This window comes from Magallana gigas, chromosome 1 (genome assembly GCF_963853765.1).
Source record: "Magallana gigas chromosome 1, xbMagGiga1.1, whole genome shotgun sequence".
NCBI lineage: Eukaryota > Metazoa > Mollusca > Bivalvia > Ostreida > Ostreidae > Magallana > Magallana gigas.
The window spans coordinates 7,143,330-7,157,518 of record NC_088853.1 but is presented as its reverse complement, the minus strand read 5'-3'; the positions used below and the strand labels follow the sequence as shown (position 1 = coordinate 7,157,518).

Here is a 14,189-nt window from a genome sequence, read left to right as displayed (position 1 = left end):
CGAGATTTTTAAATTCGTGATGTGCATGTCTCTTGTTGTTTTACGCGGATATTGATTCCTCGAGTTTGATTAGGAATCTACATCCATATTTTTGTTGATGTTCTCATATCTTCTTTATAGATACAGCTACGATTGTGACTTACATACTATTTCTGCATCATTTAACCCGGCTTTAATGATATAGCTTTGTGACGTAATAGCGTGAATTATGATGTCATTTTACCAATGTTTTGACGTTTTGGTTTTTTAGTAAAATTCTTCATCATTATAACTAGAAAGAAAAAGTAAATATATGCATCTGTAAGCTTTACAATAAAGAATAAAATCAAATGTTTATTCAATTTAGACACTTGTTTTCTAACAATCGGCCCAAATCGGCCCTGTGGCACATAAATGGTTAATGACATTAAATCATACATATTTTTAAGAAAAAACCTTTATTAAGTCATAAACTTTGAAGTTCTTGCTTGGGAAAGAAATATATATCGTTTATAGAAGATATTGTTGAAACATTCCACAAAATCATCAAAATAATGCACATTTTTACTAATCAAAAGTGAATTAGTAGTTAAGATTTTTTTGATATGACAAAACTTACAGAATATATTCCTAAACAAGGCATGTTTTTGAAACATTTTGCGAAGAACATGAACAGAAATTGCAAGTAATTGGAATTTTTCTAAGTCCAAGAAGCATAATTCTGTCAAAAATTGCTCGATCTTACCCTAAAGGGTACTTGACCTAGATATTAATAGGATAAATCTGTATACCAGACTTCATTTCAGTATATATAAAATGATTCATAAGTTCAAGTTTGGGGAGTTATTCTCTTCTTCACAAGGTGGTTAACTCTCTTTCTCTACATGTATCTTTCTCTGTTTTTAACTTTTTAAAGGTCCTTTCCCTTTCATATCTTCTTTTTCTTTTGAGTTCAGAATGTGATTTTTTCCTTGAATCAATTAACGTCCCTGAGTCTATAATTTGTGTTTACTCAGGTAACAGTCAGCTTTAAAGCCTCCATTTCACGTAGTTTCTTTCGTCCTTTTTCCCGCGATGTTTTTCGTTCATTGAAAATTTTGGTCCTGATTTTCTGAACTTGTGTTTTCTCATTCAGCTCGTTAATACAGCCGATAGTGTGGGCCTTCACAAACGCCAGGACTTCTTTCTTACCTAAAAAAATTTCAAATCTCTTGTAAAGGTTGAATTCCTTTTCCATATATACATGCAATGTTTTCTATGACCTATTTGTTGTTTTTGTTATTGTGTAAACAAAGAGTATTTTCGCCTCGTGCTATTTTGCCCTTCAACAGTTGCAAATTGGTTCAGCCCATCACACAGCTAGAAATAGCAACTCGTCCTAATCAATGTAGCTATTTAAAAACTTTTAATGAATTTGCCCAGTCTTATATTCACCATCCGACAACAAGGCCAAAGTAAATATATTTACATCAATCATCCATATATTAACCTTTATACACAAAGACTACACTGAACAATTTTATGCATGATGATTTACAACCTGTTATAAATTTTCATTCAATATGCTTGTTTCTTTAGTCATATATGATGCATATGATCTTATTAAATAAAAAAATGATGGAAAGTCAAACCATTACACTTCTATATGTACAAGTTGTAACAAATGAAATGTGATGTGATACAATCTTTGGAAATATGTCTTCTATACAGGAAGCCTATAAATACTTACCTGGTAAATTTCCAGTGTTGTCATCTTTATCATTCTGTGTGTATATGTAGCTATGAAAATGACGCCTCAACAGGTGGGTTTCTTCACTGGACCATTTTACTACAAGATAAAAAACATCTTAACTAGACATCATTGATATGGTAGCAAATGTCACGGATCCCAAGTTTACAAATGGCAACAGAAGAAAAACAAGAGGGCAATAGACCACATCATTCACCTAAACTATATTTTTTTTTTCAATTGCATCATTTTATTTCAAAATTTTAAAACATGAAACTATATAAAGAAAGTATAAAACTCTCATATATCTAAAAATTCGACAATGCATCTATTTAAACAATGCATTTAAAGAAGCCTATATTTTGAACATTAGAGTCAAAGAGCTAAAATACATTAATTGATCAGTGTTATTGCTCTAGGCCTCAACATGTTAAATATAAAAAAAAATTATTCAATGAAATATAAATAATCATAAGAATTAAGAGAAGGTCACTATGACCTTTAAATGACAATATGAAAATATGAGGATGTTAATATGTTGTAAAATAAGTAAAAAATTTTGAGAAGAATATTTGTAAACATTTCCTATATACATCTATGTTGAACTTTGAACCCATCTTGGATATCCAGTATAGGTCTACGGTCCCGGTTTTGAAAATTAAGAATCTATCATTTCACATCTTTAGATGCTCACAAATTTTATGTAAACATGTTAAAAATTTTCCCTATTTATTTGAGTTCTGAACTGTAGATCCCTTGTTAGACATTTGGAGGTTTAAGGTTTTAACCATTTACAATATACACCATTTGAGGACATATTGTTTTTAAAATGTTCACTATATAATTCAATTTTAAACTTTGGATCCCTCCCGGGGCCCCAGTAATGGCCTGGAAATCATTATTTTAACAATTCAGAATCAACACTATCTAAGGATGCTCATAAAATGAAGCATTGTAGTTATTGAGAAGTACAGTGGTTCTTGTGAAAACAATTAAAATAAAGTGTGTGTTATCCCTAGTGATAACAGATCATTGTATCATTTTGTTTTAGTTTTTAAATATTTTCTAAATTTATTTCAAAGTTAAAAATTGAACCTCTGTTGGGGTCCCAGTATTGGTCTAGGGCCACAGTTTATACAAGAGGCCCATGGGCCACATCGTTCACCTGAGCAACAATAGGCATGATAAAATCAGCTTAATGGAGTTATATTACACAATATCTGGACAATGTTGCATAATAAATGTAGATTCAGTATAAATAAATATCCATTTTCTCCCGCTAGATATTTTCATGTTTATAATCAATTCTCTAACAGAATTAGTTTATAGCCATATCACATTTGGAGCATTGCAGTTCTCAACAAGATCCTAGAGAATTGTTTTCATATGGAATATAAACCTTTTAAATTATCAAACTCTGACCCCTTCTGCGGCCCAAGAACCCTCATAGTGCCGACTCCATTGCCCTTATCTCTCTCACCTGAACAACCCCTGGTTTTCATTGTCAGTGCCTTAGCCTCACTATTGACATTATCCAGTCGGATTTTCTTGGCCGAACCATTCAGTTCATCAGGAAAGGTTTTAGAGACTGGTTTCCTTCCTGACTTCCTCCTCGATGTCTTATCAGATGGACAATCAGAGCTAGCTTCCTCAGAGTCCCGTACATTTGCTGATCCTCTGCGTGATGTATTGATAGATTCACCCTCATTGATGGCCTCTTCCTCATTTCCGGATTTCTTCATTGATATATCACTGCATGGACCCTGTTCAGTTCTTGTTTCCTCGGTGACTAGATCAGGCAAGCTATTGCCTTCTCCTACCTCTGTCTCGACTGTAGTCTCTGTAACAAAAAAAAACATATCATAATGTTCGTCATGTCTACCTCCTGATAACATAAAAACAATTGTATGTTTTCATAAGATTGGATTATTCATAATTTTATGGGTTACCATTTATGATTACCGATCAAACCTTAACCTAAGATGTCAAAATTACCCTATTCTGCTGCAATGTAGGGAAAATAGATTATATAACATATTTATTTTCATAAAACAATAAAATAAGACGGAAAAAATGCTGCAAAATATTGAATCCTCATAGGTCGAAACCCCTGGTGAATTACTTAGGATGTGATATACTGATACACTTTCTCATTTTATCATACATTGACCCCCCCCCCCCCCTTCACCTCTGAAAGAACGAAAATGATGTCGAGTTCTTTTAAAAGTAATCAATTAATTTAGTTATTTTGGATACTTAAAGTAATTGACTATAAGCTGATAACATTCAATATAAGAGGTAATTGATTACATCAGATTACGATTACATTTCCTTCTTGTAATCACGATAACTTGTGTTTACTTTAAATTACATTAACAGGATTTGTTTTTTTCCTGATTTTCTTAGTATACTAGTTAATGTTTAATGTTTAGGAGAGAAAAACTGCATTTTTGACAGGAGTATTAATTCTGCAGATATCAATTTATCAATTTTTATAAAAAATTTTCATTACTAACACTTTATCATCAACATTTTGATAAAGTTTTGTATGTGTGTGTCCAGTGACATATTTTTCTAACCCTCTTTTCGAGTTGTGTAAATACATGTATCTCTGACTCTGTTCTAAAAGAAAGAACATCTTTACAAGAAAATCTGCCAGTTATACTGGAGCGACACTGTACCTGGACAAACAGACAGCTCCTTCCTCCTATTACATTTCTTTGTGATTGCCTTTGGATTTATCTCTGGAATTTAAACCAAATAATTATACACTGAACTAGATGGTTCAATTGTATTTATAAAACAGTTAATATGTAGTTACAATATACAGTTCTATATTTGTTCTTTTCTGATCACTGAACAAAAAAAAAATTCAACAGTTCTTCAGTTTGATGTTTAACATATAAACTTTAACCCTAATACAGGCTGCTGTAATTTCATTATAGACACCCCCCCCCCCCCCAAAAAAATCCAAATGCATCAATCAATTAGTCATATAAATAAATCACACAATGCTTACATGGATCATGTTCCTACAATAAATGAATATATGCGTTTACTTGCGTAGGCTAGCTTGAATTTCCTCAGTTCTTTCTTCATTTTAAACTGCATGGTGTGTGTATAGAAATCCTCAAGGCTTTTCACACATCGTAAAACTACATAATGTAGAGAGGACTCAGCTTCCAGAGCTTGACTAGATCCATTAAGGGCCTCCAACAGTTTCATGGCCTCCATCAAGTCCTTCATATTGTCTGTGTCAAACATGTCTTCTACTGCCTTTCCTGTAGCACACATGACACGAAACTGGAAAAACAGCCGACTTAATTCCCTCACATCTCTGATTGTAGTCCGTCTCACTTCCTCTTCTTTTCCCCTTTTCCTGTGGTGAGTGTTATAATACTGATATGCAATGGTTTTCATCAGGTTGTTGCTTCTACAGAACTCATCAATCTCCCCTTGAACAAACACAGTGAGGATGTCTTGGAAATCTGAATCTTCCTCCAAGTTTTCTGTGAAAATTTCCATGAGTCTCCTCGACTCGGGGGAAATGTCATCCCCAACACATTTATGCCTGAAGAAGCAGGATTTGGAGAAGAAGCCTTTACAGTCCGTGCACACTTTAATTGGGTTGTCTCTACGCAAGGTATTTCTTTCTCTCATCAATGGCTTTTTTTTATTACCATTGATAGACAGGAGATTGTATTGGTAAATCCCTTCACGTCGTTTGGCAATGAAGAATTTTATCCGTGTGTTTAATGGCTTCTTTAGTATGGCCTGCACCTCTGGCTCCAATTTGTGTGAAAGAGATATATGGCGGCTCAGCTTTCCACATTTGACAATCTTTTGACAATAAACACAAAATCTATCTGGTCTCTGAAAAAAAGCCCATGTTGATTAACATATTTACAAAAATATGGACGTTAAATATATGTTTTCTCTTTTCTAATACTTCAAAAAAACTTTTCAATACTAAATAATAGATCAGCCCAATGGTAAATACATAATAATACTTAAGCTCTTCTACCTTTCTACTGTCCTTCTTTTTTCCAAAGGTTTCTTCTGATTCTTTTTCCTTAATTTCTTTGGATTTAGTGACTGTACATTTTGAAGGATTTTTAGTACCATATTCCAACCTATCCAAGCAAATATAAACCAATCAGTGCTTCTGTAAAGCAGTTAAAAACTTTTTTACAATTACAGTCAACCAACTTTTACTCCTGAACGAGAAATTTTCGTGAGATTAGCGAGCGCCTCATTGTCACAGATTTTTCTCACTGTGAACTTACCCTTGCCCTGAGGCTGTAATAACAACACGGTGATAGCAAAACTTAGTTGCAGCAACCAAACCTTATCTCACGAAATAAAGATGTTGCAAATTAAAGCTGATATACAATATAATTATAGTTATCTAGAAAACATCAAAGGTATACAGGAACTACCATGATAGTTTAATAATAACCAGGCATCATTGATGATGTCATTTTGAATCTTGTTACACTGTATACAAGAGATAAAGTGCACAGAAACATTAGACGTTGTTTCCAATGAAGCTAGTAACACAAGATTTGATTGGTTAATAAGCTGAGTGTACATTTTTGTACACTCAACTTGACCTGGAGGTAAATAATGTGATGTCCCTATGCATTAAATCTGACGTCGCAAAGATTAAATGTGACATCACAATGCATTCAATGCATAAATGGGATATCTTGAAAGAGACGTAATACACCCTTGACTGGATTATGGGAAGCAGATTTATTTGGTTTACATAGAAAAAAAAATTGATATCCAGGTCCAAATATAAAGGGTGTACAGGTTTTTATCTATACACGCTGAGGCTACAGGGTGTATGGAATTCAGCCCCGGGTAATATCCCTGTACATCCTTGATTGGACCTGGATAGCTACAAAACAATGATGCATAAAATCCAAATGATGCATGTTGACTTACCGGACTGTTGTTTTACATCTCAGTGGTTTGTTTACTGGTGGGCAATGTTGGTGTGGTGCTGAAATAAAAAAAAAATAACTGTTTTTACATCATTTAAATGTAAGAGGCAGAAATGAAATCAGATAGAGGTCTCAATCACTTGTTAGTGAATCTATGTTCTCAAAGATCAAACTGCTGTTCATTTCAGAAAGGAAAAGAATAGATAACAGAATAAAATAGAAAGGTGCATTTTATAAACATCAAAAGAAAGATACTAAAGGAAAGAAAGATAACAAAATTAGAAACAGAGGGGTTGATAGAGAGATAAATAGCAAGAAACCAAGACGGAACAAAGAGAAAAAAAATATCAAATACTCTTAACAAAATAAGTTTTGTTCCTCAAATGAACATCCTGTTAATGGGGTTTGAAAAATTGTATGTAAGAACATTGTCCAAAACATAAACTACTTATCACCCAGTGCTTTACATGTACCTTCAGCAGACTTGTAGCCAGGGTCAGACTCTGATGAATCAGACTGGTCCACCGTTGGGGGAGGGCAGGGTACCTCTTCAGATCCTGTCAAATATAAGCCATAATCAGTTTGAAGGCTTAAAATACATAGAGTGACTTATTGTAAGTACAAAAAAATTAAGCCAACAATGACAGAGACACATATCTCATAAACACACTCAACAGCATGATTTGTATCAAAGTGCATTGTTGGGGGGGGGGGGGGAGGGTGGAGAGAAAGAGAGAGAGGGTGAGAGGGAAAGAGAGATATCAGTTTACAACATATCTTTCTAACCTTAAACCAACACTGTCAAGTCCAATGAGATAGAACTAACATCCTGTGCCAGACTAATATTTATATCTTTCCTTAAATACATGCAAATATCTGATTCCTGTGAACTCATAGACAAGAAAACATACCAGGGGGTACTCCCCAGCTTTCCTATCTTATTTTGGATTGCATTTCAAATCTTTTGTTCAGAGAGATTCTGGTCAGTACAGACAATTCCCTTTTTCTACAACGTACATGTAAATAAGCACTCTCTTATCCCTGCTTTTCTGACCTTAGATCTTTATTTGACTGAATCTCACCTTGAATGTTGTTGACTGTTGAAGACAATTTAGTGTTGGGCCCCCGTTCACTTCCCTGTGTTCCTGGTTCTGAATTTTCTGGCTCCTAAAAAATATGATGAAATATAATGCTATATGCATTTCTTTCAATCTTGCACAAAGGGAAATAACTTTTCATATAGAATTTTGCATTTTACTAGCTTGTTAAAAGTGCAAAACATCGAATATTTAATTTATTTATAGTTACCATAACATGATGAAGACACTGCGTTTTCCTTAGCATTTAACAATGAGTGCTTTGGATGTATTTTAGGGATTTACTTATGTTTTTTATGCTCATTGTTTGTGCGCTTTAACAAAACTGGTCAGATAAAAAATACAACAAAGAATGACTGGACCAACATCACCATGGGAACTGTATATTATTAAAAACTTGCCAATCAGACATGCACTCTTTACACACACAAAAATTGGTAAGAATTTGGTGGTCAAATGATTGTGAGCAGTGACACAATAAACACACTGTGATTCATAATGTTAACATGAGAAACCATCGATGCATAATTGGAATTAGCTGTTACATTCATTACAAGTCATTCCCACAGATAGAGTAGAACTAGGTTTTACCCATTACATGTCATTACATGTATTAAGGTGAGGTTAGAGCTATAAACCTTGTTACCTTGTCTTTGATCCCAGCAGACTGTGTCCCCATCTGACTACAGTTGTGCCTGTTTTTAACCAAGAACATGATTGGTTTACTGTTGGTCAACACCTCCATGCTAGAGGCAGGCAGAGCCACTGACCGACAAAGCAATGAATTGTCCTCGTTAATGGCATTAGCTGCTGACTGACGAAGCAAAGAACTGTAATTCTCATAACTGGCATTAGCTGCTGACTGATGAAATGGTGAACTATCCTCGTTACTGGCATTAGCTAGTGATTCTACACTGATTATCACTGGGGAAAAAGGCTGAGTGGTGGGTGTAGACTGATGATCCTCCTTGCTGACTGTAGACTGCAGATTTAAATTTGATACATTCAAATTAGAACTTTGATGTAAATCTATTTCACCAACACTTGAGGGCACCATCTTTTTACCTTTAATATCTTGACACGTAGAAGTTTTTGAAAAATTTGGCAAATTTCTATGATTAGCTTTCTGGGGTCTGATCATTGCAGAATCGCACTATTTTATTTGCGGGAGTTCAGATTCAACAGATGTCAAAGCAGCATGCACAATTTCATTGGTGGCCCCTTCACACAACCCCTGGGGGTCAGTGCGAGTTGTAGAGTCCACTAACTTCCAATGTACAAACCATGTCTTCTACAGTAGGAGTATGCATCTGTTGGTCACTGACACTGGCTGTCGTAGGATCTGATTGGCTGAATCTCGGACAGCAGGACTCTATGACCTCCATGACCTTTGGCGTCTGAATAGCAGTGCTGCCCTATTGAAAATAAAAACAAGGATGAACTTTAAGTTACAAATACAGTTATCAGCAAAAAATAAAAAATGGATCGACAGAACTGCAAGGTTAAAATTTGTTACTTGCAAAAATCATGCAATTTACTTATACTGGTTTGTCACTGTTGCGCATCAACCCAACTGTTTACATGAACTACTGAATCTCAGCTAAGTTAAACAAATTCAGAAATATAGAGTATACAGTCAGATACCATCAATTTGGGTTCCTTATATTACTGTAAACCAGCTTTTATTCGTGTGCGGGAAATTTTTGCGAGGTTAGCGAGAGCCTTGTCGTCGCGAATATTTCCTGCCGCGAACAATCCTTTGTCTATAGAGTTTATAACAATACAGGTCTGGATAAGACTTGGTCGCTAACATTAGTCGTCGTGAACAAGTTTATCGGCAGTTAATCGCTAAATAAAGTCGCTGCGAATAGAAATTGGTTTACAGTAGTTTATAATCATAGTTTAAAAAATGAAACAAACTTAACTGTAAGAATTTGGTCCCTGTTAATGTTTTCACTGTATACTTTTAAGAAAATGTGATGCAATTTGATCAAATTGAATTATGATTTATAATTATATCATGATCATGAAATTATTTCTTAACTCTGTTATAGAATTTTCCATGCATTAAAACTAAAAGCATTTTTTCTACTTTTCAACTTGCCGAAATAGAAAATTTGATCATACAGAAGCCAAGTTGATAGCCTGGTGATTTGCTGTTAACCACATGTATTTATCACGTTTATGTTTAAAAAAAGCAAATCTGTCTCAGTTAAAAACATAAATGACTAATTACTGCAAATAACCCACCTCCAGCATTCTCTCACTGTCTGCAGTCCAGTTGCTTGGTGATCCACCATTTCTGTATTGACCTACAGCTTCACTGTCCAATGGATCGGCTGCTTCTTGAAGAAAAAAAACCCAATAAATATCATCATAAATCAAAATGATTCTTTTTAATGAATCTTCATTAAATAGAAGAAAAAACCCATACATAAATATTCTTTTCAGCAAATAGGAAGTACAATACGGTTTTACTTTAGAAAAAAAAAATTGAAAATATTTTCATCTACATGTATTACCTTGTTCTAAATTTTTTTCTTCAGTTTCAAGTTTTCTACAAAAAAAAAAAAATTAAAACCATAAATGAGTTTGTGTTATCACTCTACAACCTGAAAGCATGTCAAATTTTGTCTACTGAAATAAACAAAATCGAAATTGATTGTACACAAAATGCAACTAACAATAACCAAGTCCTTCTCTTTAATCAATCAAATGAATATAGTGTGGTAATGCTTACATTTCTGAGAATAAAAAATATTCATATCTAAAAGACATGGACAAAAAATATAGAATTTTTAAATTTATTCCTTTTTTTCCTCACTGAGTGATGCATTCATTTACATGTTTAATAATCATTTCCAACGTTTAATGTCAGCTATTCTAAATTGCTGCACTCTGAATAAAAGCGAGAGGCCGATCTATCTGTACATCTTACAATGACATCATCTATCTCTTCGTGACGCACTAACATAACAAATAGTAGACGATCTAGTTTACGGAATATGGTTAATAAAGAATATCAAAGGCCAGAACGGCCACAAAGGCGTCGAGTCGACATTTTCCTTTATATAGAATGATATCAATAATTTGAATTTCTGTACTGTACTAATAGTCGTATATCAAATAATAATAGAATAAAAAAGGAAATGAATTACGTTATGTGCTGTTTCAAAAACAATAATCAGTATATTTCGTTATTAAATAGGTAGTGATGCGTTTATAATACAATAACTCATCATTCTTACTCAAGTGCTGAGCTGTGTGATATTTTATTCTGCTGACGCACTTTTGCATCGATATCAGAAATAAAACATGATGTAGTTTCAGCAAATGAAATTTTGAAAATTATAATATTGTCATATATTATAGCATTGAATCATGATTTTTTGAAGTATACACTCTCATAACTGCAGTGGTGTGTGCATACAAATTGAGTAACGCGCGTTAGCGCGTTATGAAAATTTGTATGCACACACTGCTGCAGTTACGAGAGTGTATACTTCAGAAAATCATGATTTAATGCTTATATTTACATTTTTTTTAACTTCTTGCCTTGTCTGCAAATGTGATTCATACCTTAAAATTCCTATCTTATCCTAATGGTAAGTTAATATTAATGGAAGAGCCACAGTAACAGCCACAAGCGTGAACTTTGATTTTCGCTTGTGACGTTGCAGTTTACAGTGTTCAACGTTTGTGACGTCATAATAAAACTCGTCAATTTGACCTTTGACTACTTGTTGCATTTAGGGGCATTAAATCACGGAATTTAATGGAAAAACACAGTAGAATGTAAATATAATATCATATTTGTATGTATTGATGTAATGTCGTTAACAAAGCACACATGAAATGGTACTTTCAAGGAACTGGGTTTTATATCAATTCAGTAATGTACAGTCTGACCTGTCAGCGGACCAGACCCAACAAAAACTTTGGTCGTCTTTCTGTGTCTGCTAAGAGTCTGCTTTAGCAGACCCAGAGCTGACCAGGCTGACCCAGAGCAGACACAGATTTAAGAAGCAGAACCTAGAAATGAACACAGGGTCAAGTCTAACAAACAGACATGTCTATCATGATTATCAATAAAATGCTTGGACAACGTACTGTAGAAATATTCATGTTCGTGTGGGCCAGTTTTAATGGATTGTAGATTTTGAGCTTATTTGTGGGGATGTAATTTTGTATTATCAGTTTCAGTAAGGAAGATAAGTCTTCCTAAATTTGTTTTTGTGGAGGATGTTAATTCGAAAGGAGAGGGGAGGAGGGGGGGGGGGGCTATCCAAAAATACCACAAATGGGGTGCCTTTACGGTGCCAATCTGCCAACACTGATAGGCCAGAGTCTCACACAAGCCTCTGAATATCTATTAATAAGCCGGTAAATGAATAGGACTACAGAGGGATACATGTATGTGTACCATATCTATCTTATTGATACATGTAGTTATTCAGAGCAGAGACATAAATAACTTATGTCTCTGTTCAGAGGCCTGTGATCGTAATGACGTAAAACAGTAAACAGACACAACACCAACACGGCAATAACAACTAACGGCAACAACAAGAACAAACACTGAACGGCGTACCTGTCCAGTGAGCAGTAATCTTTACACGACAGCCCGTGTACCTGCACCAGGTGTGAGATGATCTGACTGTCCGGTAACCAGTAGTAACGGCCCACCAGCCGCCGCCACGTGCTGGCCTCGTCCCCCGTCAGGAAAATCCGGTACTCGTTCATCGCAGCTAACGTTACCACGTTGTTATTGTTGTTTTTACTCCAAACCGAAAACGAAAGCGCGGCAAATAAGTGAAACTGTAAATACCTGAAAGAGTGGCTTAGCACTGGAAGGAGCAATATAACTACTTAATGACAAAAAAGATAAAATAAAGCAAACTTAAATTTTAATTAAAATATTAAAACTTATTTTAATATATGTATTTATATTACAAAGTTTCTATGATCACAAATACGGACATTTAAAAAATGAATCATAAATGAATCATATTATCTCTTTCCTCTGATGACGGTCATTAGTAAAACCATATACGTTGTATGCTAGGGTTGCTCTAAAGACCTCAATTAAATGAATGACCTGAGAATATCAGATTTATTTTTTTTTTTTTTTTTGATTTTATTGGTTTTTAATTTTTGAGGGGGGGGGGGGGGGGTTGTTATACAAAGATAGACAGAATCATATATAATAAAGAAATCAATCATTTAAAAAAAAAGAAAACAAAACCCACACACAATTTGTTAAAATGCGAACGAATTAACCTGAGCATTAGAGTGCATGAACAAAATGTTAATACAAATTTTAAATCTTAAAATCATTGAGGATTTTGATAATTTGCGAACCCCCTCCCCGCGTTTTTTTTTTTAGGGGGGGGGGGTTGTTTGTTTTTTTTTTTTTTTTTTTTTTTTTTTTTTTGATTTTTTTTTGGGGGGGGGGGTGTTAAGATTTTGGATGAGCATCCCCCATAACACACACAATTCTTTTGAATTTGCCTGTTACCGCTGTGCGTAATACGTGAAAAATGGCGAAACAGTATAGAAAATTGCTTTAATGTAGAAGAACTGTGTGCAAAATTTGTAGGATAATGCTTTTTTTTTTCATGCTGTGGCGCCGCACAATTCACGAATTGGACAATAAATCATTTCACATTCTGAACTTCAATTTTGTCCGAGCTATATCGGGAGCATCCTTTTAATTTTTAAGGCTATTAATTATGCCTCCTAGCTTTTTTTTTTTGGGGGGGGGGGGTGTTTGTTTACTTAAACTAATTAAATGTTAGTTTATGACCCGACATATCATATGTCAAAGTTTAAATCAGATCTAATGGTTAATTTACCATTGTTGACTGCACAGCCTTCCTGTGTGATAAATTTGACCCTGACCTGTCATTCGGTCCTCACCATCACATACATGATTGTACATATGTGTATGGGAATCCTATTATAATGCACAGGGGCCAAGCCCTTTTTAACTAGCGTTCGTTTGATATTGGATTTTAAAAGATTGGTGCGAATGTTTCTCCATTTGCAGGCACGAAGCATCGCCCCCCCCCCCCCCCCCCCCCCACTTTCAAAAACGATGTACGTGCCTGATTTGTCGAGATGCTGTTGTTGTCATAGGCAAAAACCCACCGGGAGCCCTTGACCGGTAAATGTCCGAGTAAAAAAAAACTGGCGACTTCGAGAGAATAATTATTAATGACGTATATATATATCTCCGCTATTTTAAGACCCATGCATCAACTTGAAATTCGGCTTGAGTGTATCTCAGACATCACTTTTTAAAAAACTACATGCATATTGCGAATGTTTTAAAAATTAATTGATTTATTAGGCTTTTCAAGCGAGCATATAGATTTTTTCTGGGTCACAGTTCGGCCCCTTGCTTTAATTATGGTTACATTGAAATAAATGTTA

At 34.6% G+C, this 14,189-nt stretch overlaps 1 protein-coding gene across 2 annotated transcripts; it reads right to left on the bottom strand.

The window, feature by feature from the left end:
• Nucleotides 1-418: 418 nt before the first annotated feature.
• On the bottom strand, nt 419-12,569 carry LOC105326900 (uncharacterized). 2 transcript variants are annotated; one of them, XM_011427131.4, is made up of 14 exons: nt 12,346-12,569; nt 10,277-10,311; nt 10,005-10,099; nt 9,038-9,169; nt 8,401-8,736; nt 7,740-7,824; nt 7,131-7,214; nt 6,659-6,716; nt 5,733-5,841; nt 4,768-5,581; nt 4,390-4,452; nt 3,189-3,548; nt 1,709-1,807; nt 419-1,170 (listed from the first exon to the last, which is right to left on the bottom strand). In XM_011427131.4, the coding sequence occupies exons 1-14, from the start codon at nt 12,495-12,497 to the stop codon at nt 992-994; spliced, it is 2,601 nt and encodes an 866-aa protein (XP_011425433.3). In that variant the 5' UTR covers nt 12,498-12,569; the 3' UTR covers nt 419-991. The 2 variants fall into 2 exon arrangements, with proteins under 2 accessions (XP_011425433.3, XP_011425434.3); XM_011427132.4 differs by having other exon boundaries at nt 10,005-10,096.
• Nucleotides 12,570-14,189: the final 1,620 nt, after the last annotated feature.